The following is a 24548-nucleotide window of genomic DNA, read 5'->3' as shown; positions in this document are numbered from 1 at the left end:
CAACCCGAACACAAGCAAATGTAATGCATGTAATCGTAGAAGCACAAAGCGGTAAACTAATTCCTGCTATGAAATACAATACCAATACTTTGTAGAAATATCAGACAATGGAAATCATTGCAATTAGCACAGAAAAGCAGCACCAAGTGCAAATGTATGATTCTCACAACTAATTAGAGGACAGCCCAAGGAGCTGAAGCCGTGGCACTGGAGATGAAAGGTGACAGACTGTGTGTTGTGGTCGGTTGGTTTAGCTTAAGTTCAGAGGCCGGGTCTGGTCTGAGGGAACAGCTGGAGCTAAGCTGATCCCAAGCCAGTCCCTGGTGCCCTTTATCAATTCTGTCAGGGGGAAAATGCAATCCACGCCTGGCTGAGCCTCGCCCTGCTCTACAGTGTCTCTTATCCTTCGTCACCTCCCTCCATTCACTTCCTCGCTGCAAGCTGCTGGGATTACGAAGAGAACCGTTGCTCCCTCAAGACGTGACACGACCGTTCACGCGGGCGCCAAAGATTACCATGAGGACACAGAGGTGGCTGACTGGTCAAAACCCTGCAAACGCACTACATGTCTCTACATAGAGGAGGCAAAAATACATCAATCATTCCTCAGACAAAGCTTTGCTGACTCGCCTCTGTTGCCACCAACCTACTCATCTCTACAGCCAGCATGATAGCTCCATCGTGTGCTTTTCTTTCCCAGCTTTGTGTGTGCATGCAAATGTGTGCGTCTTTCCTTTCCAGAACAAAACTGTCTATGCCACAGCTCTAACCAACGCGAGTGGTAAGCCTAAAAGATTCCCATCTCCTTCAAACTGAATATTTATGGAATTGCACTTTACTTTTCATGACACCCCTCCTCTCGATCCCCTCCATATCTCACTCTCAGCACTAATCTAAAAGTGAGTCGGCCCATAAACACCAGCATGAGACCGGGACCCATTTAGACTGCCACCTGATATAGCTTTAACGAGAGTCCATTAACAACTTAGCTGTTATAAACAACTGTTTCACAAACTAACAAAACAGTCAAGATAGTCATGAGTTGTGTGTGTACAGACTATAAATGAAAAAAAAGGAGCAAAAAAGGAGAAGGAGTTGCATTTACGAGTAAGAAAGAACGTTCAACAGAAAGAATGCACGTCCAAAGGTGAGAGGACCAGCTTTGTGTGTTTGAGTGTCCACAGATGTAGGAATCTAAGGCAAACGCACCAATAATACAGGCACTGTGATACGTGTGCATTAGTGTGAGGTGTGCGGAGCAGCTACTTACATCAGGGTACTCTTTGACAGGCACAAACAGTTTTTCCTGCAGGTGGACGATGGGTCCGAGAGGCTCAGGCAGCTCCAGCGGGTGTCTGTCCACAAGGCCATTCACTGAGTCGCTGTACATGTCTTTACGCACTCTGTTGATCTCTGAAAACACACAAACAGGTACAACTGGGTAAGCAATCGAATGGAAGACCACCGTCAAACATTCTTTTTCCATTTTGTATTTGATATATCACTGTCATATTGATTTCTACTTCTGGGCAAAGGCTTAATGTAGCATATAAATCTCTGTCGTAAAAAAAAGAGGAAGAAACAAACAAAAATGTGTCAATTGCCTCGAGTATTGTTTGCCTTTTATAGACAAATAACGGAGTATGTTTGTTTTGGGGAGTACTACAAGCATGGATGCTTCTTAATACCTGCAGTGTATGGCTATTTTCTCTGCTACGACTAAAAGCTGTTAATGTGCGTTTGTGTGCCAGTTATTCTATGTGCCAGAGACAAAAGTTAAGTGCTGCATTATTCAGGGGTTAAGTCCAGCGTCTTTCCCTTCTGCCCGGTACTCCCCTGTGGCTGCTCCCTAATAGAGCAGCCTGTGTGAGCGGCTGGGCAGGTGCAGAGAAGAGACGCCTTCAGATCTGATCCCTCTGTCAGATAAAACTAATGGACCTCTCTCACACACTCTCACACACACACACACACACACACACACACACACACACACACCTCTATCTCACATGCACCCTACTTTGACTGCCGCCGTAGCTCATACAAATTCACACAGCAGACAAATGCTGTGCTACGCAGGATAAAAAAAAAGAAGCATTCATTCACCCATCCCGTCCTGTTTGTGCGTGTATGTGCGAGTGTTTCACAGTTGAACGCGTATATTTGCGGTTGTAACACCCAGTTAATAGAGGACGTACACTGGTCACACTTTGTAACCTCCCACGTACGCCATCAGTATACAAAGAGTCATGCCTTTGCTGAACGAAGAAGTTCATCAGCAGTAAAGGGAAGGAGAAACCTGATTCATGTAGAGGCATCTACGAAGACCTGCGACGCTTGTTTTTGTGAAACAGCTGAAACAAGGTGATAGGGGTGGCGAGGCCTCAAGGAATGACGTGTGTGAGGAGGAGGGGGGGCCGGCTGTTAAGCACTATTTCCATCTCATGAGACTTTAGAGCAGTTGGGAGCTCTATATTAAACTGGAGCTGGGGAACCTGACACTCGGGGCTTCGAGGTCAGGCAGGTTTTTCTGAGGGCATCTATAGTTAACCTTACGCAACACTGCAAGGTGGGTCAAACTCGAATATTTAGGTTTTAGTTCTCGTTTTTGTTTTAAGTTAGGATAACTATACACAATAAAAATAAGACACAATAAATGATGGATTTAGCCATGGCATCAGTTTGCAGGGATTTCCTGTTGAGCTGAGAACTTGTTTAGTCTTCGTTCCGTCGATGACAGACTGACAAATGTGTGATAGATGAGTTCACGGACACTGACAAGCATACACACAAACATCTGGCCTGCAGCTGTGTGGACAACACCTGCGGGACACATCGGCCCCGTGCAAACATGCCGGGAGACTCGGCCCAGAGCGACTCATTCCCCGATAACATGACCTCAGCACTCTGTGGTCCGCAGATCCTCCCAGTAGTCCCTAAAGATGAATTCATCCTCATGGTATCTCGCCCAGAAGACAGATTACATCAGTCCTAACCAACACCAGCGGCTCCAGTCTACAGCCAGGCTTTGCGTATGAGCAGTGACACATCGTACAGGGAGGAAACAGGGCAGCATAACATAGGGAGTGATGGGAATATGAAAAACAGCAACAGTAAACTACAAATGATTATGCGCGGTGTGTCCAAAAGAACCGAGTAAAGAAGAGCCGACATTCTGTGGGTTAGAAAATCAGTTCTCTGCACACAGCTCACAGCGAAAGCAAATATAAATCGTGTGCTATTTGCAATCTCCGATTCCTCCGAGAAACGCCATCTTTCTGATAGCGAGAGAAAAATAAAAAAAAGTGTGCGCACACGTGACAATGCTACCCAAAAACCAGCAGCAGCAGCACCCCTCCTCCTAATTCTATTTCCTCCTGCTGAAATGCCACATTACCATAAGGGGGCCGTGCTGGGCCATCAGTGGAGACGTGCGGCATTTGACAACCACTAATTTCAGTGAGGAGAGTCTTTTCTGAAGCGCCACGCTCATCTACAAATTACCCCCCGCTTTGCACAGCCAACACAATCATTCGTCTTAGCTGTCCACCCCGGCAGAGAAGGCTTTTTGTAAGGAAGACACAAGAGAAGTGAGGGAGACTAAGGATCACCATCTTAGAAGGAATAGAAAGAGGAGGAAGACAGTGAGCAGGAGTAAGAGCAGTGCTACGAGTAGGCTAGCCAAAACTTGATTTTTTTTGGTTGGTTTTTTGGCATTTCATGGCATCGAAGTTACTCTTCTTCAGATGTCTCTCAGATCAGTGCCAGTGTTTTAAAACCTGGCTCAGCTAAGCAAACACAAAACAGCACTTTTTACTTTTTGTCTATTTACGTGTGGAGGGAGGCTGCATGAGGGCGCACTCACTCACTCAGATAGACTATAACATCTCTGTTTAGCGCTTCACCCAGACATCTGTGAGGAAGAAACAAAAATCAACCTTGAGGAGTTGGAGGGCAGAGTGGAAGACAGTTTGATGTGGCAGAGACGGAGGAGAGATATAACCCTACCGTGCTGAGCCAGCACTTAACTCTCACTGCTCTTCTCTGCCTCAAAGTAAGTTAACATTTCAGTTCATCTTTGCTTTTTTTGGGAGTTTCTCTCAATATCTGCCCTTTCTCCTCAAACAGTCAGCGACAAAAGAAAATGTCACGAAGCTGTGGCTGCAGATGTATCTGCCCTTTGTAAGCACAAGTAAAGAGACAATTTCTCCTCATCTTAGTGGTGATCTTGACAAAAGAGGAGCGAGGAGTACCCAAAAGGAAGGATGTGGGAGTTTGAGAGGCAGCGGGCTGAGGAGCATGATGGGAGAGGAAGATGCTGGAAGTGGAGAGCCAGGAGCCAACATTTGGCCTATTGAGGGGATCTTAAGTGTGAAAGATCATTCTTCTTGACCGTGGTCGAATTTAAGAAGACGCTTGAATGTCGGCCATGACATGGGTCAATTATGACCAAGTGAATACTTAGATCTTCCTAAAAGATAAACCCATCATTCGTGACTCCGAGCAATAGTCTGTAGAATAATGATCTGATTTAATCAAGATACTGATTGAGTAAACAAAAGCTCATTTCATAGAATTACAAAAATTAATGTACTGATAAGCTAAATGAAATGTGTTGACATCATGTAATGAAGCTTAAAGGCAGCATGCCAAGCCAATAATCTGCACAATTACATCGTTTGCTTTACTCCCACTATTGTTACTATTTGTTGTTAAGCAGGCCGACTTTCCACACAAGTGAAAAAGAAAAAGATCACAGAGTGGCATATTGCTTTAAGGTCAGATTTTTACTCTATTACACCTTGATAGGGCGAGGAAGAACTAGGCCTAGACTGGAGAGTCATGTGCACAAGGGAGGAAAAGAAACAAAACAAATCCATTAAAGTGTATCTACTCATCTGAATGAGTGATGTTTGACTGACTCAGCACCAAGGAACAGGGAGGCTTTTCATTTATTCAGCCTAAAAAAAAACACAATCACAGAGAAGCAGCACCGGCAGAATCCAGGGACATTTTACAGGAGGGACCAAAGAATGGACCAAATGAGGTAGGACTATTTTCTAATGATGCCGCCCCTCTAACATGATCTAATGAGTAGAAACAGCACGAGGTAAACTTGGGAGAACGGAGCAGCGAGGAAGAGAGATAAGGGACAGATAAAAAGGGTAAAAACAATGGAGTAGTCAAGAAGGGGACGATGTAATCAGGTTAAAGACTGGTGAAGTTCGCTCAGCTAGCGCTGCTCCACTAGAGAATGTGAACAGGTCCATTAAGAGCCCTAAAATAGACCTGCTCCACAACGGCTTTGTCCTCACCCTGTAGCTCACAGCAAAGCGTCCTCTGACCATGCAGAGCACATCTGTCCATATAAGAGTGTGAGCGAGTGAGAGAAAAAAGAAGAAATGCAATGGGTGAGTAATCAGTGTGATAAGCAGCTTTAGATGCCTTGTGATGCCTGGTAAAAAACAAACAAAAAAAAAGGCCGATAATATCTGGCACCCGAAAGCCAAAATGATCAAATGTTTAGCTGTGCAGGCACTGAATAAGTCCTACCTGTTTAGTGGGATTCAAAAACGGCAGTGTTCAAAATCATGAGAAAATATTCTCAATTCATGGTTTAAACAGGGGAAGAGGAGAAGAAGCCTCCAGGAAGCCCAGGTAAATATAGACCTAAAACACAATGGTCGTGTCATGAAAAAAAAAGAAAAAAAAGCAGCAATCACAGATACACTCGAATGTACCGGTGCTGAGTGAAACAAGACTACGGCGAGGAACAAGCCTTTTCACTTTAAAGCAGTGCACTTTAGCAATCACAAAGCCCGGGTACCCGTTGCAAACGAAAGGATTTGGCTGTTTAATGCATTCCTGCCCTTTATTCACGGCACAGACGACTTTATCCAAGACGACACTCCACTTCAACAGTTCGGGGGGTTTGGCAGGCCAAGCACATGAACGACGACGGTTTCTTTTAGAGCAGGGAGCAGAAATATAGTGCGCAATGGTGGGGGTGACTGAGCCATGAAAACGTATGCATTTCTGGGTCTTATCGTCAACTCACAGCTGCCTCCTCGCTCTCCTCCCCCTCCCTCTTTGTGAGGGAGAAAGTTTTTACTTCCTAATCTTTGATTTAACAGTAGGCCTACACTGCACACTCCTTTGATGTTCTTGCACAAACTATTCCTGTGCTGTTAATGAGTATACTGTAGTATCAGCATAGTTAAGAACAGTTATTCCAGTTCTTACAAGGAAAATACCAGCTTTAGAGTTTGCATTAGGGAACATTAGCATTAATGAACTTTAATGTCAACATCTTGTAGCCAGAGGGTCGGCCCTTCACTCGCCTTTGTTTACTATTTACCAGATTGTAAATGTAATGTTAACAGATTGTAGGAGTGCGACAGTTAGCATGTGAATCACAACATGTTCAGTACAGGATGCGCCTGGTTTATGAACCAAGACATTATGGGGGAAGTAAAAAAGTAAAATAGCAACGCTGGACGAGCAGGAGTAGATCAGACTGTGGATCAACACTTTTCAACCCAATTAAGGCACCGTTATGTCTCTGGGAATGGATACATCAAACGCACAAACTCATTTTCGAGAGTGTGTCTATTACTTGAGGTAGTCTATAACACACTTGGGCATGAGGCGCTCTCCCCATGGCCTCCGAGCAGCCTCTTTCTACACATTCAGAGAGAGAAAAGGCAATAATGAACGGCATCGGAGTGTTTATTGCTGCGGATATGTGACTAGAGTCGGGCGGAGAAAACACAAAGTGCTTGAGCCCCCTGTGATAGTGTTCATTCACATCTGAATAGTTTTTGTAATTAAGCTGGGGCCAAACAGACACACCGTCTTTTGTTTTCATTGGATTACTTATTGGCTATCTTCCAGTGTTTTTAGTTTAAATTCCCCGTTTGCGTTTCCCCGTAAAGTGTTTCCTCGCTGATCTGTAGCAGAGGGATGGTAATACAAAGAGGCAAGAAAACAAATGTTGGAGGATAAATACTTGATTCGACTAACCCCGACTGTTGAGGCATCTTAGTAGCTTTGGCACAGAATGAGGGCATAGGATTTTGTTAGATAGGAGTTACACTAACAAAAGGATCACCACCAGTATGGACAGAAGGAAGCTGGAATTACAGTGAACAACAACTTCTTCAATGTACATATGGCATGTGGGTATTGTGAGACAAACTTGGAATAGTAACACCATGTCCAATAATTCATTTTAAACCGTTAATGTTATCTCAATGTATTTAAAAAGCATTGCATTAGACACGATGCGGATAGGAGCGCTGGGCCCCACAGGCTGAGGGGTCTAAATGGCTCCAGACAGAAATGACTGTGTGGATCGCTGGCAGCCAGAGGGAGAGATTCATGTTGTGTGTCAGGGATTCTCCTAGGGCAGGCTGGGTAAAAAGCTCCAGCGTCAGGTCTTTAAGTAGATGGGCCACTAAATAAACGACTAGCATAACAAGGTTTCAGGATTCTCTGCTCCCCAAGCCAGGTGAAAATATATTGAATTACAGAAAAGAACTCCCGTACACACATGCTTACTCATCTCATGGGTAAAAAGGCCATTGAGGAGCCGAGCTTTCATCCAAATTGGGAGCGAACGGTTGATGCATTCTGCACCAGTAAAAACGCTTACACAGTAACACAATCTCGGTTAAAGCCATACACTGCGATGCGTGCACATTACATGCCAGCCAACCACCTCCCCAATAGCACCATGTTCCACTCTCTGATCATCAGTAATGAGCTGAAGCTGCCTGAAAAACACCAGAACATTTAGCCAGAGTCCAACAATACACAGGAATGTGTGTGTGCCCAGACACAAACGTAAGTACATGTCATGCAGATAGAAACAGACACACAACTTGACAATTAAAAAAAACTCCCACAAACACATGAGCTAATGAGCTTTTGTGTTTGTAGGCAAGGCTCTCTTGAGACGGTGAATCCACAGAAATAACTCCACGCAGAAGGAAGAGAGAAACTGCCTCAGAGAAAAATCTGCTGAACAAATACAGCAGGAAATAGTGCTACATCTCTCCTCCAGCCCACCTTTCTATCCACCAGCACATGTTTACAGATTGCTCTTTATTACACATCAACCCAAAAATGGGAATATTCCCTCCTCTACCTTTTAAAAAAAAGAACACAGTAAACCCAAATCAGGATTAATAGAACTACATAAACACATTTACAATATTTTTTAGATATATAAAAAAAAAGAGAAAAGGATGTAATTTATTGTAATGCATAAATGCTCTACTTCTTCAGTGGTCTGTCAATCAAACCGTGGGTTTAACACATTCTTACATTCCTAATTACGTCAGAAATATTGAGACGCACAGTTTACCGTCTCCTCTATTCTGGCTGAGCCCCTGAGAATATGTAAATGCTGAAAGCTGAATGTGTATGTGCGGTGATGGCCAAGAACAGCAATCAGCAAAGCCATTAATCATAACCGGTGACAAATGCAACGTTTTCTGGGGCTGTCGCTGGGACTGCATGCAGGAGAGGGAAGAAGTGCCAAGCTGAATGTGGCTTTCTGTGTCTGCTGGCAGCAGCGGTGACGGTGTGCTATAGGAGCGTGTCATAGCGCGTTAGTTTGGTGATTAAACAAAGCAAACAGACAATGCAGACAAGAAGAGAGGGACCAAAGGAGAGGCAGAGCTGAGGGGAGGCAGGAAAGGAAGCAGAAACAGTGATGGAGGGGGACTGACTACACTAGTTTATTAGCCTGTATTGGAGTAGAGTGACTGCTGTCCCTGAACTCCAGCACCATGAAGCGACAGCTGAGCAGGTACAGTGGATGTCCCGGGGGAACGCAGCCCAACTTAACCGAGTTATGGTGACAATTTTTGAGATCGTGATAATTGAGGAGGCAAATTCATTAAACTGTCAAGAGGCCCTAAAAATACAGAGACCACAAAGGCAGTTTATAAAAAATAAAATGCTAATAGAGAAAATCTTGTTGTGGTCCCAAAACTGGCAGCTTCCAAGAGTGTTTGTATGAGTCTGAAAAATGAAATGACAGAATGACGATTACTGGAGCTATTCCTCAGAAGTCGACAAACTGCTTCATCCACTGGTTAAGACCAGCTGTCTTTACAATTGTAAAATGGAAGTATGACTGCTACGTCAACTGTATTTTTTCGTTTGAAAATAGTAATAGTGGTTTCATTTTTATTTGCAGTAGTTTACATGTGTGCGATTTAAACATGTTAACAATATCTTGTGAAAAGGCATGATCTGGGATCCAAAAACAGTAGCTTCACTTTCTCAGACTTATTTTCAAAAAGTTTTTTGTAACATTTGGCTCGACATTCCTAAAATAAAGTTGGAGCAGAAACCCATCTTATCCCTCTCGCACCCACCCCCACGCTAACCCATCCCAAACTTAACAGTGAATTAAGTGGTTTAGACAGTATCTGCAGAGCCATTAAGACCTCAGACTAAAATTAGAATAAGGGATCATCACACTTGATGATGTGGAACTGCTTTATGGGGCCGTGTGCTGGTGGGGGCACGCTAGCAGCTCAATGAGCCATAGGAGTGCCAGTTTTGTGCACTTAGTGGGGTCTACCAAAGAGTGAGGTGAAACTGGCAGGGAGGGCTGGCTCGATACTGAACCATAATGGCTTACTCCTAATGGTTGCCGCGAGGGGCCAACGTTCATTACTCTCTGCGTGGGGGGACTTTAACAGGATCCCGGAGTGAGACTTGTGAGTGCATGCACGCTCACACACACACACTTAAACTTTGGTGGAGGCACCGCAAGGCACATGAGCAAGATGGAAAGCTACAGAAAGCATTTCTTTCTTTCACACACTGACAAAAAAAGTATATATATATATATATATATATATATATATATATATATATATATATATATATATATATATATATTCCTTACAGGTGGTTTCATAATATTGCTAATTTATCAACGATTGCAGAAATATTTTAATCCAGCACAGCACAAGCTAGAGTTCTGAGCTAATACTTCCTCTCTCCTCGGGTTCACCTTTTAAAGTAGCCCAATACCCGAGCTCAGCTGAAACAGCCAGCCTAATGCACACAAATGCAAACTCAGGCTCCCTCTAAAATACCATGCAAAGATGGGCTATTTTACTGCTGCTTTTGCCATCTAAAAGGGGGAGCGATATGTAGCGTTAAATTGGAAGTCACAGCAATAGTCATTTAACAGGCTGGCTTTAAGAGAGAAGCCTCATGAGCTGAAAATGGTTTTCACAAATTTAAGGGGATATACTTGGTCGAAAGCTATAATACAAGGAGGAAGCCCACCTTTTACTTCCATCAATTATACAACCTGTGTACGTGTGGTTCCATCTGTACTAAAAGGGATGCCTACAGGGGCAGTCAAAACTGGTGAATTAATTAGTACACACACACACACACACACACACACACACACACACACACACACACACACACACACACACACACACACACACACACACACACACACACACACACACACACACACACACACACACACACACACACACACACACAGCATGAAAAAAGCATTCGCACAAACAGCCAAGCAGATTGTTGGTTTTTCTGCATCTCGTGGGATCTCATTTCAGAGGCTTTACCTGCAAGTAAAATCAGACAGACAGACAAAAGAAAGACATGAGCCGTGCTGCACGCTGCTGCTCAAGAATCCCTCTCTCACTTCGCTTTAACCCATTTAACTCTACTTTTAGTGTTTCGGGGGATGTACACGCGCAACTTAGGCATCTAGAAACACAAATGTTTTATCCACTGAGGCCCTAGGCATACTTTTACAAACATGCATCCACACTACAACAATGCAGAGGATGCTATGTCAAATGAAGCACAGGATGCCCGCTGTGAGCTCAACAAGATGTGAGAAAACGAGATAAGAATGGGAAGAATAACAGGAAGAGGAGTCAGGATGCATGCTGATGGGATGCATGTCTGTGCAGTCCTTGGCCCCCATTTTGCATCGACTGTTGCCCAGGAACCATGTCCTCTGGCCTATGGAAAAAGGGGGCCCCCCTTTCCTTTGCTCACTGCCTGGAGGGGCCCGAAAAGAGTTTCAGTAGAAGGGCTCCTGTTAGGATACGAGGAAACACCATTCCTCACAGGGTGACTGAAGAGTTAGCAAAGACCGTCGACTAACATTCAGATGATCTAAAAATGCAGAGCATTATTAATCTATTAAACACATCTTAACGGTGTCTACCCCTACACACAGCTGCCCCCCCCTCCTTCATGCAACAATGGCAGGAAAGGTCCAGCTGTCAGAAGAGGAAACGAGACAGGAAGAGGTTGGAAGGAAAGGCTCCGACTGTCAATGTGACTGGAGAAGATAACATGCTCGCTGCTTCCTGTCCCCACCCCTGTAAGTAAGGAGACCACAGCGCTCACAACCTGTGAGGAACAACCGAGAGAGGATCATTTGTTATAAAAAAAAGAGATTTTTTACTTTATGTCTCTATGATCCGACCTCTATCTTTGTCCTCTGATCCAAAATAATCGAGGCCTAAATCCACAGGAAAGAACAGTGCTGTCGGTGAGATTATAGAGTCTACTGACGGAGCACCGCATGGTTAACGTGAAGGGAACCAGATAGGTGATGGTTAAATTCAGGTGGTCATTTTCCTCACAGGTAAACACAGAGGGAAAAGACTGTGGCTTACATCAACTGTGACTCCAGTGGTTTTCGGCAAAGGACAGATGGATGCCTGCCATAAGTTTGATACTGATTGAAAAAAAAAAAAAAACAGATTGGAAAAAATAAAATCTCTTTATTTAATATGTTTGTGGGAGGTGGGGGCGTGACACAATGAGGAAAAAACATTCCTTTCCTTCTCATTGTCAGGAATGAGGTCACTTGATTTCAACAACACTGAAGCAAACATAGTGACAACTGCCTTCAAGTGTTTTTTGTTCCCCTGAATTTATTATTAATTTAGTTTTTGTTTGTATTGGTATTGTAATGCACATTATTATAATAATTATGTTATGATATTTACATACTTATTTATCCATTTTATTTACTGTGCTTTCCCATAGTTCAGACACACATGCTATAAAATAAAAACACAAGGTTTAACTGGGCTGTATTCATTGTTCTTGTGGTCTCCTTATTGTGTACAATACATTCTACACACTAGCTTTGCCAGGAAGTACAGCTGTGAGTCAATACTGCTACGCACTACAGTTGAAATATACCGATTTGGTGTTAGTAAATACTTGCGTTTAAACAAAATGAGCTACAATTAAAATGAATATTAAGACAAAAATATAGTTATATTCTAATGCAATCAACAGCCCTGGAATAACTTCTACCTAAATTAATCTTATCATATTCAGCTGTGTGCCAGAGAAGCATCGATTCAACTCTATGGTTGCTTCACACGCTGTAGCTCATTTTAATGAAAAAACACAAAACAAGAACAAAACAATGACGACAGCTTGATATCATCTTTTTATCTTCGATACACACTGGCTCCTTGCCAACTTATTGTGTTACACCCGGGTAAAACTAAACTAAAACCACTCAACAACACCACAAGCTACACCCTTCTAAACCGCCACAACGTCCTGTCTGTCCTCTCTGAAGCAGCTTCAACAAAGACTGGTACGCTCAGAGTTCAGGGGTTTAGGAGTTGTCCTGTAATCATTTTTTTTTTTGGCTCGTGTATCATCAGCTTGAAGTGATTTTGCGGTCGTGATTAAAGTTGACAGTGACGTACCTAATGCAGCGCAGATTTTGAGCAAGGCTTTAATTCTCTGTGCGGAAAAGCCCCAGAACAGACATGAATTATAAAACACAGGCAGGCAAACAGGTTACATCACAAAGTGTATGTACGCGTGTGTCAGCTGTTTTATCTGCTGTCACCGGGCCTGCCTGGGCTCGTCTATAGCATCTTAAGTTTAAATCCAACAGCCAGTCTCTGTCTCCGGGTGTGACAATGCACAGACTCACACCACAGCTGTTGTGTCTTTGTGCCAGCTCCTCATTGTCCTCAACCTGACATACCATTTTCTTTTTTTTTTTATCAGAATCTGAATCGAATCACTTCAAACGCCTACTCGTGTACAATACAAATTAGACTTGACGGATGTACACCCTCCTCCGCCTGAACTTCAATTGTTCTTGGCCAAGTATACAAGGATGGATTGTGTGCAAGGGTTTGTAGCTGTGAGTTAAACTGGTACAGACTGCTTCTCTATGAAGAACAAAGAGGCCTGGCACTGGTTAGAGACCAAAAAACTCTCTCGTTGTCTGATGCACTTTGAGATATTACGTTTGCTCGTCTTAAAAGAAAGCTACGGTTTGGTGTGTTTTGGTCTGATGGTCTGCTTTCAGTTGAACGTACCATTTATAGCATTTAAGAAAACAAAGACATTGGCGGGTCTTAACAACCAACAATTGCGTCACAGTAACATAAAGGGAGGAGAAAAAGAGACTCAACTGTCATTAACCAAGCTTCCAGTATGCTAAAGCCTTTAAACATCGATCCGCCTCAGTGCCTTAATGCACTTGGGTGCGAGGACTTAACAAATCTGCGAGAGCATATAAGTGTGCAGAACTACAGCCAGCGGGTGCAGGCATGTTCTCTACCAACCAACGTTTGAGCCTGAGAGTGATTGAGTGGAGAGTGGAGCAAACACTCGGGTCCTGAGCGCAGACAGTGAGAGCTACGCTGATGCAAACCGACAGACCACGCAGCAGGCCTTTAATGTCACCACTGGTCCTCACATGAAAGAGGCAATGTAGCCCCAAGGCTGGAGTTTTTGCCTTCACATACGAGTGGAGAGGAAAGCTGCAATAGAGGAAAAACAAATGGAAAAGAATAGAGCGGGTGAAGAAAAAAAATCTGGAAAAACAGGAGATGAGAAAAGAGATCAGCAGTAGAGTCACTGCGTTCAAATAAATAGTTAAGACAAAGCCAGGAAAAATGAGTCATTCCCTTGGGAAAATGAATACTGATTTTTCTCCTGTGGAAAACACTATGGCAATGATAGAAGGCAATACAAAATAAACCGATGAGGGGGAAAGACATAAGGGCAGTGATAAGAGGGAGGAAACAAAGCAAACAGGTTGGGTGTGGGTGTGTGTGTGTGTGTCTGTGCAACTGAAGTGCAGAAGGAGAATAGGAGTTTATATATGGTGATGAGGGAGGAGGAGGAGCAGAGATAGAACCAAGGTCTGGTTCATCAAAAGTGTCAGACGCTCAATAAGAATAAGGTTGCAGGAAGAGCTCCCATCACAAACGGTCTCAACTCATGTCAGACAAACACTCTCCAGGAAAGCGAAGCAGGGGAGAAGAGAGGAAGGATGCAACAGGGATGGAGGGAGAGAGGAATGAGAGTGGACAGAGAGACAAGTCCATCTCCTGGCAGACTATTCTTCACCTCAAGGTGTCAACAGCAGCTGGTGCCTTCGCACCTTGCTCATACCCACACCTGTCTCCCCGGCCGTGTGCATCTCTGGCTGCCTTTAACCACTAAAGGACAGCTAAGGTTTACAGTTAATTATTTGATTACCCTCACACTGCAGGAGATCACAAACGTGTATCCAATCCAAAACTTTGATGGCAATTTGAATCAAATCACTCCATCACTGCTCTCCCCTAGTCACTGAGCGCGTCCCACACCAGACAGACAGACAGGAGCAGCTGTAATCTTATCCAATAGGAATATAAAGCAACACCGTGTAAGTTGTTTATGGGCAACATTCATATGAACTGACACAAAGCCAAGATGGCTAAAGTTAAGTCCTAACTGTAGTATCTACAAGGTAGAGAGAAACAGTTAGTAGTTAGTCGTTTAGTGAGCTGTCAAAGATGGCAGCAGGGATGTCTCTGCACACATAAGTAACTTTAGTAGACAGTTTACCATCTGTGAGCTATGGAACTGCTAGCTAGCTACCACAGTGTATTAAAGATTGATCCGACCCAGACTGCTCAGGTCGGAGGTGCATTCCGAATTTAATCCCCATTAATTAGGTCATGGTCGGGATCAGGGGGAAAGTGTCAAGTAATGGGTAATTAGGATGTTTAGCATATAGGGCAGGATATAGGGAACTGTAAGGAAATGGCCTGGTGCTTGATACAAAAATATGTGGTTACCGATCCACACACAGACAATATACTGTATGTTTGCATCATGTATGACACTGAAAATGGCCTTTTCTACAATCTTTCTTTAACAAAATTTTAAGAAAAGATCACAGCTGTTTTTCAACATGCTCCAAATTGTCTCCAATCTCACCATTCAACTATAAGAGCAACAACATAGATTGCAAAATCCACACTTAAGAGTCAGCAACTTAAAGAACAGTACATTCAGCGCTGTGCATGCAGCGAACATAATAAACCAAGTGATATATGCAATAAGTCAAAATGCATTGCGGTGGATCAGGCTTGTTTTACAGACAGCACTTGTGTGCACACTTCTATGTGAACTGGTAGGATTGACCCTGTGTGTGCGTCTGGCCCATTAAAGCACAAAAAGCCATTGTGCATCATTAGGTGAGGGGGAGGACTGGAGAGACAGAGGGGTGGAGTGTGGAGCTGAGGGAGGGGTCAGTGACCTTCCTCATAACCAACCAAATGACCTCATTCACAGCACATAGGAATCCTCTGTCTCCCCCCACCGTTCTTTATCACATTCAACCATCCTCCCCTCTCAGCAGCCTTGCACGCCTTTTTCCTTTCAGCGAACACAATCAATCAACTGAGTCGGGACGAGGCTCACGCTCACTCACCCTTTCAGATACACATTCTTTCCTGCCAGTTATCTGTGGGGGGTTTTATGCCAGTCTTTCCTACGCCACACACGGTGCTAAAGAGGGACTTTGTTTCACCAATTAAAGTCTCATCATTCAAAGCCAACCATTGTTTCTGTTCTGTAATCTCCTCCAGAACGCTGGACTGATAAGGACAGACAGACTTAAGCCTCACCGCAAACAGAAAGAGCAGCGACGTACACTAAACAAACAGGACAGTCGCGAAACTTTTCACTCGCAGTTGTACAACTCTGGCCTTATTCGTGTGCCTCTGCGATCAGTTTGGGTTGAATGCGTAGCACATGGGCATACATTATGCTCAGCAAATCATGTTTTACATCACAGCACAAGACTGCAGGGCAGACAGCGACTGTAAAACAACTGTGCAACACACGTAGTGCTAGTGAGGCTAGACAGCCAGTATGTGTGACTGTGACAGAGAGTTTAATTAAGCAATAGCTTTGCTCAGTAGGTAGAGGAGCCAGTGGAATAAAAACAGACATTTATTTTGTTTAAACCCAGTATTTCTGCACAAAATATTATATTACAAGTATACTATTTGTAGAACTCCTGTGTAAAAAGGGTTATGGTGGTGGAAATGAGTCAACATTCAGATTAAAGCAAATGCAGTGCAAAATGTGAGCTAAGAAACAACATTTGACAAAAAAAAGATATATTAGCTTTTGATAAATGGTTGCACTGAACAATGGCGAGGAACCCCCTTGTTTGGCACAATATAAAAGAGAGTAGTAAAGAGCAACGGGAGTACTGTGTGAAAGTATGACGTGGACTTTGACATGTATGGACTAAAGAATATGTTGAAGCTGCTGAGAGCCGGGGAAGCAGCTGAGTCTGGTTGAGACTGGAGTTCCCAGTGCTTCATATTTGATGGCAGAAAGCTACAAAGCATCTCTCTGCCTCTTGCCACCTCACTTTCTGTGGGCCTAAGGGATGGTTATGGCAGCACCGCCTGCTCTCGCCAAGCCTCACAGAAACAACACGGGCTGCTGAGGGACAGGTAAATTATTCATCTTTGATTTATCGGCCAGCCGGCGACTAAACCAAGGTGAAGGCTGCAAACCACGGGCAGACTGATCCACTGGGGTGTTTTTAAAGGAGGAGGGGGCTAGCGAACCTCTTGGACTGGAGAGTTTGGACGAGGATGAGGGGAAAATGTTGCAAACATAAAACAGTCAGTGACAAAGAAGACTATGTCATAAAATATGACTGTTTGGGAAAACATTAGGGGACTTTGATTTCAAGTGGAATAGGGCTTGCTAGTGCCAGCCGTGAAGCAAAACCTATGACGTTAAAGACAAATTGTGGATTCAACATGTGTAGATATTTAAAGCAAGGAGACGTTCCCATGTCTCACTCTGGATGGCATTCACATTCAACTGAGCTAAAACACACTATGAGAGAGTGTGCGGGGAAAACAAACACCAGGCTGGAGGTTAAGTGCTCCGACTGTGCTCCCGGTAACATTCCTGAGCTGGCTGCCAACGCTCGCTTGCCATTCCTCCACTGAAAGGAGAGAGGAAATGAATGCAGAGGTGTGGGCGACTCAAAAGAGAGGAACAGAGTGAGCATTCAGCTCATTTTTCTATGATAAAAATGGGGAAGGAAACGCGACAAAAGTTGCCGGCATGATTCCTGAAAACCCTAATTGTTGGACCGCGTATCTGTTGCGACTGTACAAGGGCTTAAACACAGAGATACAACGAGAAAGAGTGAAAAAATAAGGAGGACCAATATGAGTGAGGGGAGGGTGGGAGAGCTATTCAAAGCACTCAAAGAATGCAACAGGGTGGGGCCCGTACTTCTCCAGAGAAATATTCTGTGTGCTGCGTATCTATACAAATGTGTGGAGGAGGGACAGAAGTTTTGATTCACGATGTAATCTGAATTAATCAAAAGTCGGCCGAGACAGACCCACCTCTATGGGAGAGGGCACAAGAAGAGCACGCTTCTTTTTCACCACAGACAGAAAACAACCCCCCCCCCCCCTCCTTCTCCCCGTCTGTCTGAAGGAAAAACAAACCACTGATTCGCCTTCTCCACGGTCTATTCCTGTCTGAAATGGGCGTTGCTTCCCGTCAGATGTTTTTGTACGACACAAAAATGGTAAAAGCTGAAATAACTTTGGGTCAAGGGCAATGGGAGGCGCAGTGGTTTCAGAAAAAGGGATAAACAACCAAATTTAATGAACATGTCCGTGTTAGGAAGCTGTTGTGACATAATCATTACAACATCCCCTAATTCTTCTTCCTCTTTAACGCTACTCGTTGTCATCTAGCACACACACATATACACAAAGAACTATGACTCTCGCTTTGACAGAAACCACACGGTGAAATGCCTTCAGAGAAATTCACTGTGCCTCTAGTTGTTCGCTATTAATTTTACTGCGTTTGCTCTGCTTTAAGGTTCGAGGAATAAAAAATAAAAAAAGAGATATAAACTGCCTCTAGAAATGTGTTTAGAGCCTGTGTCTAACAGCCGGCAGTAATAGAAGGGAAGACACGTAGTTTTGGCGACAGCGAGCCAGATAGTCGGCCAGGCAGTCGGGGTAGGGTACGGAGACAGGAGGCCAGGCAGAGGTGATAAGGAGGCCCAGCACTCACGGGATTGAGGCCTGAGATAAGAGCCCCGAGCTGTCGCTGGATGACTTTATCTTACAGCACCCGCTGGGGGGGGTGTGGCATTGCTGGGGCTGGAGTGGGGCCAGGGGAGCAAGATGGGTCGGGGGGGGGGGGGGGGGGGGGGGGGTCGGAGCTAGAACATGAACTGAGGCTCACACAGGCACTGTGGTGGGGCTCCTGGATAGGAGGGCTAGCTAGGGCAGAGGCACGTCGGAAGGACGACCTGCAAGGCGACGCCGGGTCCTGCCACAACCCCTACACGGCTCCCTGTCACACTCATGCCACCACCCAATTTATTACCAGGGAGGAGAGACTGAGGAGAAAGAAAAAAGGATCACACGAGTGCAACAGAGAGCCAGACAGAGAAATACAGCTACAAAGGCTCCAATTCTGCTTTCTCACTGGTGGCGACAGCTCAGTAAACCAGCTCACAGAATGGCTCCTGGCTAATTAAATTCCAGCTTATAAGTGGTGCTTTGGGAGAGAATGTGGGGAGAAGAAAGGGGGACTGGGTTATAACACATTTCAGCATGCGACAACAATCCCGGCCTAACACCCTCATGTCTCTATTCCTGTGCTGTCTCACGGGTCAAAGTGGTTTCTTATTTTGCAAACGGCACTCAGTCTTGTTAGCTGCTGGATTGATTGCGGGTCAGAGGTTAGTCGAGGTCTTGCCAAGGGTTAGCCTACAGCGGACGAGGACAGTGCTACAACAGCCAGACACAGAAAGACAAAAACGGGATTGACAGAAATATGGGACATCAGGTGGAAAACCAAACACAGACTTCTGGCATTCTCTCATTTATCAAAATCTGTCCTCTAAACAGCTGTTCCCAACGGACCGTTCCCCACACAGGCAGGCACCATAGTGGACAGCAGACAGTTTGTCCTCCAAACGCTGACAGCTCTCCTGGGAAGGTCCTGTTAAAATCAAGGCACACACAGAGACAAACAAGCAGATACAAAACCGTATATGCAAAAAAAAAAGAAAAGAAAATGGTACAATGCACCATGTGGCTCCGCAACACAGCGTGCAACGGAACAACGGACCATTTAATCTATTATACAAACCAAGCCCAAAAATGAGCCTGGAAGGAAAGCTAAGGAGAGCCTGGAATGAATACTTTCAATCAATCCAACTATTCTGTTCTCCATAGAAACACTCAAAACAGCATGACAACAAAAAAAAAGAGGCAAACTTCACTTTCTCCTCTGCTGCGCTAGCTTACAACAGCGCCTGCACTTCACTACTAGGCTGCGTCTCTAGATGTTATATGGGCTGTCTCCTCCTGCCAAGAGAAAATATAGCGATTTGAAGCAGCTTGTTGGCTGGCAGATCGTAAAGAGGAGTAAAAAAAAAAAACTAAAAAAAACCTCCATAGCAGGTGTCACCTCAGGGAGATGAACAACTGCAACGCAAGGGGATTTCAAAAGGGGCCCGTCGATCAGCCAGAGTGACCTTGAGGGACTACACATATTGGGAACTTAACAAGGGCGTCCATGCACTCACGCCACTAAAGCAATGGAAGCAGTCGTCACACACGAGGGTGGTGTCAGCTTTCTTCCGCCAAGGAAACAGCTGTGTAGACATGCACAAAATGAGGGGGGGGGGTGCAGCTGTCGAAAGGGTATACTCTTGAGAGATGGACACTTTGGAAAAGAGTTTGAGGCATAGCTAGATTTCTTTACTCTCATTAGGCCCAATCTTGTCTGACAAAAGGAAGGCATTTAAGATGTTCAATCACATTTAAGCCCACGAAACTGTATTTACTCGTCATTGTCATTTTATCTACGACACATAGAAACGTTGGTCCCAGAGGAGACTCCTTGTTGACAGGTTAGGACGGCCCTTAACCGCATTTCTTTTGGATTTTCTTCTCATTTTTGATCGCTCTACACGGACTGGTTATGTTTCTCCCTCTGCTTGAGAATAAATAGCTTTTCGTGCTCTCTCATTGTCGCCTTGAAATGACACCCGCTTTCAATGATTTCTCTTGAGGAGTACAGTCACACTACACACACACCAAACAAAACAACGTTTCACATCAAACGTAATTCACAACACACTACCACAAGGTAAAGAAACACGTCTGGAGTCTGACTGGAAGTTGCAGTCGAGTGTGACGTTTATATTTCCAGCTGGCAAAGACCACAAAACATGCTTCACTGATCAGCATTAAAATGTTCACACAAATATCAACCTCAAACTACCATAAAAAAAAAAAAAAAAAAAAGAGTTAAAATAACTTTTCTGAGCTTGCAGCACTCTGACGGTACAGGCCACATAGCACAGCACATTAAAAATAACACACACGCAAAGGAATAATAAATAGAGCGCTCTTTACGGTTTCTTCTGTCATTTTAGAGGAGTAGAAAGTGTGTTTGGTGTTTTAACCTGGGTGGGGTCAGTTTTCACCAGTCCGGGACAGGGAGGGCCCCGAATATCACATCAGAGCTTCAGCTCCGTTTCAAAGGGGGAAAGCAAACCAGACCGCCCCTAACGGGAACCAGACCAGCCTCCTCTGCACCAGGGTGGCTTTCATCACACACACACGCAATTTTTGGTGGCAGGATAAAGTTTAGGCTGGTGCTGTGGAAACGCTTGTAAACCTCAGACTGGTTTTAGAGGAGTGAGGAAAGAGCTGGGAAGTTATGAGTGTCCCAGTCATGATTTCTTGCACACAAGAGGGAGCGTTTTTATTTGTGTGGCAGAGGAGCGTCAGACCAATCCCGCATTACAGATTGATTTCTAAACCCCGAAGAAACCAGTTTCTCCAAAGTCCCAACATCACATGGCGCAAGACATCAAATTACAGAAGTGTTTCTCTTTTAAGAAAGAATGACGAATCAGTTCCGCATTCAGCATCCAAAATTAAAGTTGCCTTTAATTCATTTTTTGCAAGTGAAGCAAATCATAACTCTGTAACCGTAAATCCCCACTGGTCACAATGAGTAGGTATATGGCAGTATTTACAGTCTACCCACATGTTAAATGTCTTAAGTCCCTGCTGACCACACAGAAGAAGAAAACGGTGGTTTCTTGCTTCACGCTCTCACAGCTGTGAGTTGTTCGAGTCAATGAGAGGTACACAGACTGTGTGCGGGATCCTTTTCTTTACTGCTCAGGGAGTTTTAGGGTCTATGACTATGGGGGCTGGGAAATGCCAAAGGGGATCAGCGATGAAAAAGAAAACAAGTCTGCTTCCTGACTCTCCCCTAAATGTAAACTCCCTACACACCCACCATTCCCAATTGAGTCCTAAAAAGCAATTGTCTCTTTCGGAATTGAAAAAATAATCCATTATTCCTCTTTTGTAAGGCGTTAACAGGGTTTGGAGAGTTATCACATGTGGTACTATTAATGACATAATCTGGTTGGAAAGGAAACGCATATCTCGTTTTTTCAGAGCATTGTTATTTATTGCTTAACTGCTTGTCTGGAGGTCTGAAACTATAGTGACATTTTTTTCCAGATGAAAGGACTACATTATCTCTATAATCACTCACACAGCGTCAGTGGCATTCTTTAGGCAGATCAGTAAGACCTTACTCTATCTACTGCAGCGAAATAACATTTAAGCTTAAACTTGATTTGAGTCGAGGTGTTATATTTAGTGTTTGAACGTGTATTTTTGCACTGCTGCAATAGTGAAATGGTGAGGATATAGCCAACTTAACGTCTTTAAATCTTTTGTTTATCACCCTTCAAGGGAGCAAGAAAATCACTACCAACCGGTTTCGCAACTACATACTACGGAGGCTACTCATCCAGGCATGCAACCGAAACTGGCGCGTGCACAGCTCTTTACGTCCATGAAGACACATCTGGTTTTTCCAGTAAAGTACTCTGCATTGTGCCTTTTTATCTGTACGCATCACAAGTGTCATGGTGTCCAGTCCCGACACTACACACACACACGCGCAGCACGGGGACAGTGTGCTAGGGGGGCTGTGGCGCTCTCTAGTGTCCCCAGCTCAGTTACATAAAGCATAGGTCCAACCTTCCGCTTAGACCGGCTTATGTTAGTGATACTAGACACATAAACGGCGAATAAGCCTCGTCTTGCAGCGCCCGCTGCTTAGTGCCAAAGAAACCACCGACAAAATACACGTAGACAGACAGATTTGGACGGCGCCGCCGACACACACCAAAAAAAAAAGGCGACGCGATTTTGGTAGAGCACGCGTTGACTGGCGAAAAACACGACGACTGCTGCAGCAAGGGAAGGGAATATAACCGAGAAGAGGTATATCCTCTGTGACAAATAGTGTAGTAGACGTGTGAAGGAAGACTAAACGGTGCTCCTTTTTAATACAATACAAAAAAATAAAGTTAGCCGTTTGAAATCGTGCACTCGCCCTCCCAGCAAAAACTAACTGGCCATTGTTTGGGCAACAAGCAGACACATTCCTCCGTGCTTTTTAAGCTCGGCCGCTGGGCAACAACTCACACAACCCGCAAGAGCAAAACAAGAAAGAAAGAAATAAAGTCATAAAGACATGTGTTACGCTTCTTTGGTATTTTGTCTGAGACGCAGTTGTTGACTGGTTGGGTCTTTATTTGAAGACGTAGCTTTAAGTTGGTTCCCGAAGAGTTCAACGGAATGCAGACACCCAGGCTCGCTAGCTTAAAATGTGGCTAACCCGAAGCTAAGTTGCTGTGGAACATGTGGAATCAGGCCCCCCCCCCACACGTCTAAATTACTTGAGATACGCATTTAATACACCTAACGGGTGGATTCAAAATATCTCTGTGGTCAGTCGTCGTCAACACGTTGACAGCGATAGGCAGTTTTTATTTTTCTTTAAGTGCGTGGGAGAAAGTTTTCGTCTCGTCGACATAAAGTCGAGAGTGGAGAAACAACTCCGTGGAAGCCTTAACGTTAGCAACACAACTCTCAAGTCCACAACCCCGTCATGGTCTTACAGACTCTCGTGAAACTACTGGAGTGACTGTTTTGGACGTGAGGTCGTATTTGGGGAAGTTCTTTTTCCCCTTTTCTATATCGGTGTCACGTTAAAACTGTGCGTACGGGTCTCGCCAACGTTGTGCAAGCAAGGGACGCCGGACTACGCCGCGGTCACGCGTCCCCCTCCACGGCGTCTCAGCAACACTTACCTTCATCGAGAAGCCTCTCCAGGTGTGTGAAGATGCCGCAGAGATTTGGCAAACTGGTCATGAGCTTCTTCTCGTTTAATAATTGCATCAAATAGTCGGGACTCGGCCTCGGTCGCTCCTTCACTTCGACCTCTCCGACCATCATCTTTGCGGCGAGAAGGGAGAACAAACCACCGTGAAACACAGAATCCTCTTTTAGGGGAAAAGGAGAAAAAAAACGAAAAAGAAAAAAAAAACTTGCGGCTCCAATCCCTCGCTTCCCTCCTCCTTGAGACGAGAAGACTCTGTAAACCCCCCTAAAAATTCAGGTTTGGTTTGTTCTTGTTGTTTGAGTCGAGAGGGGACAAAAAAAGAAACCCGTTATCTTCCTTCCAGAGACTCGTGCGCCGTACTCTCCTCTACGCCGTGTGCGCTCGGGGACGTTCGATTCCACCACTGTGGGCGCGAGAGACTGATCCACCGGAAAGGTTCCATCCTCCTCCACGGCTATTGGCCAGTGGGGCCTTCGGTGGACAAATGGGAGAACCAATGAGCGCTCCGATCGGAGCCAGCAGGGTGGAGTGGGGTGGGTTGGTGGAATGATGGACAGAAATCTGGGCCAATGGAGTGCAGTGCGCAGGAATGCACACAATGCCTCATAAAGTGTTGTCAACACAGAATAGCACATATGTCTTTCTTTCTCTTTTTCCTCACTTATAGCAACATTGTATCAGTTAAAAAGGTCTCCAATAATAATCTTTGTGTGAACTAATCGTACGGCACTGTCTTCAGTGGTCTCATAATTTAAACACTGAAAGCAGTGCCCATGACAATGCTGAGAGGGAAAAGTGGACATAAATCCTTTAAAGATACAGAGTTAGGATTCCTTTTTTTCTTATATTTATTTCTTTGGAGTTATTATCAACACTCACAGGCCTCTTTCCCTTCCTATATCTGCCGGTTCCAACAGGTTTTATGTTGCTTCCCTTTCGCCCTCCTCTTTGTTACA

At 44.5% G+C, this 24548-nt stretch overlaps 1 protein-coding gene across 1 annotated transcript; it reads right to left on the bottom strand.

The window, feature by feature from the left end:
- Nucleotides 1–511: 511 nt before the first annotated feature.
- Nucleotides 512–23983, bottom strand: LOC306707290 (protein quaking-A-like; the record flags this gene model as incomplete). The annotated part of the gene is made up of 3 exons (XM_079174683.1): nucleotides 23561–23983; nucleotides 1271–1413; nucleotides 512–571 (listed from the first exon to the last, which is right to left on the bottom strand). Exons 1-3 carry the CDS (start codon nucleotides 23703–23705, stop codon nucleotides 512–514), a joined length of 348 nt encoding a protein of 115 aa, XP_079030809.1. The 5' UTR covers nucleotides 23706–23983.
- Nucleotides 23984–24548: the final 565 nt, after the last annotated feature.

Source organism: Pholis gunnellus (genome assembly GCF_910591455.1).
Source record: "Pholis gunnellus genome assembly, chromosome: 15".
Taxonomy (NCBI): Eukaryota; Metazoa; Chordata; class Actinopteri; order Perciformes; family Pholidae; genus Pholis; species Pholis gunnellus.
The sequence above is the reverse complement of the archived record's forward strand: the minus strand, read 5'-3'. Positions and strand labels throughout refer to the sequence as shown.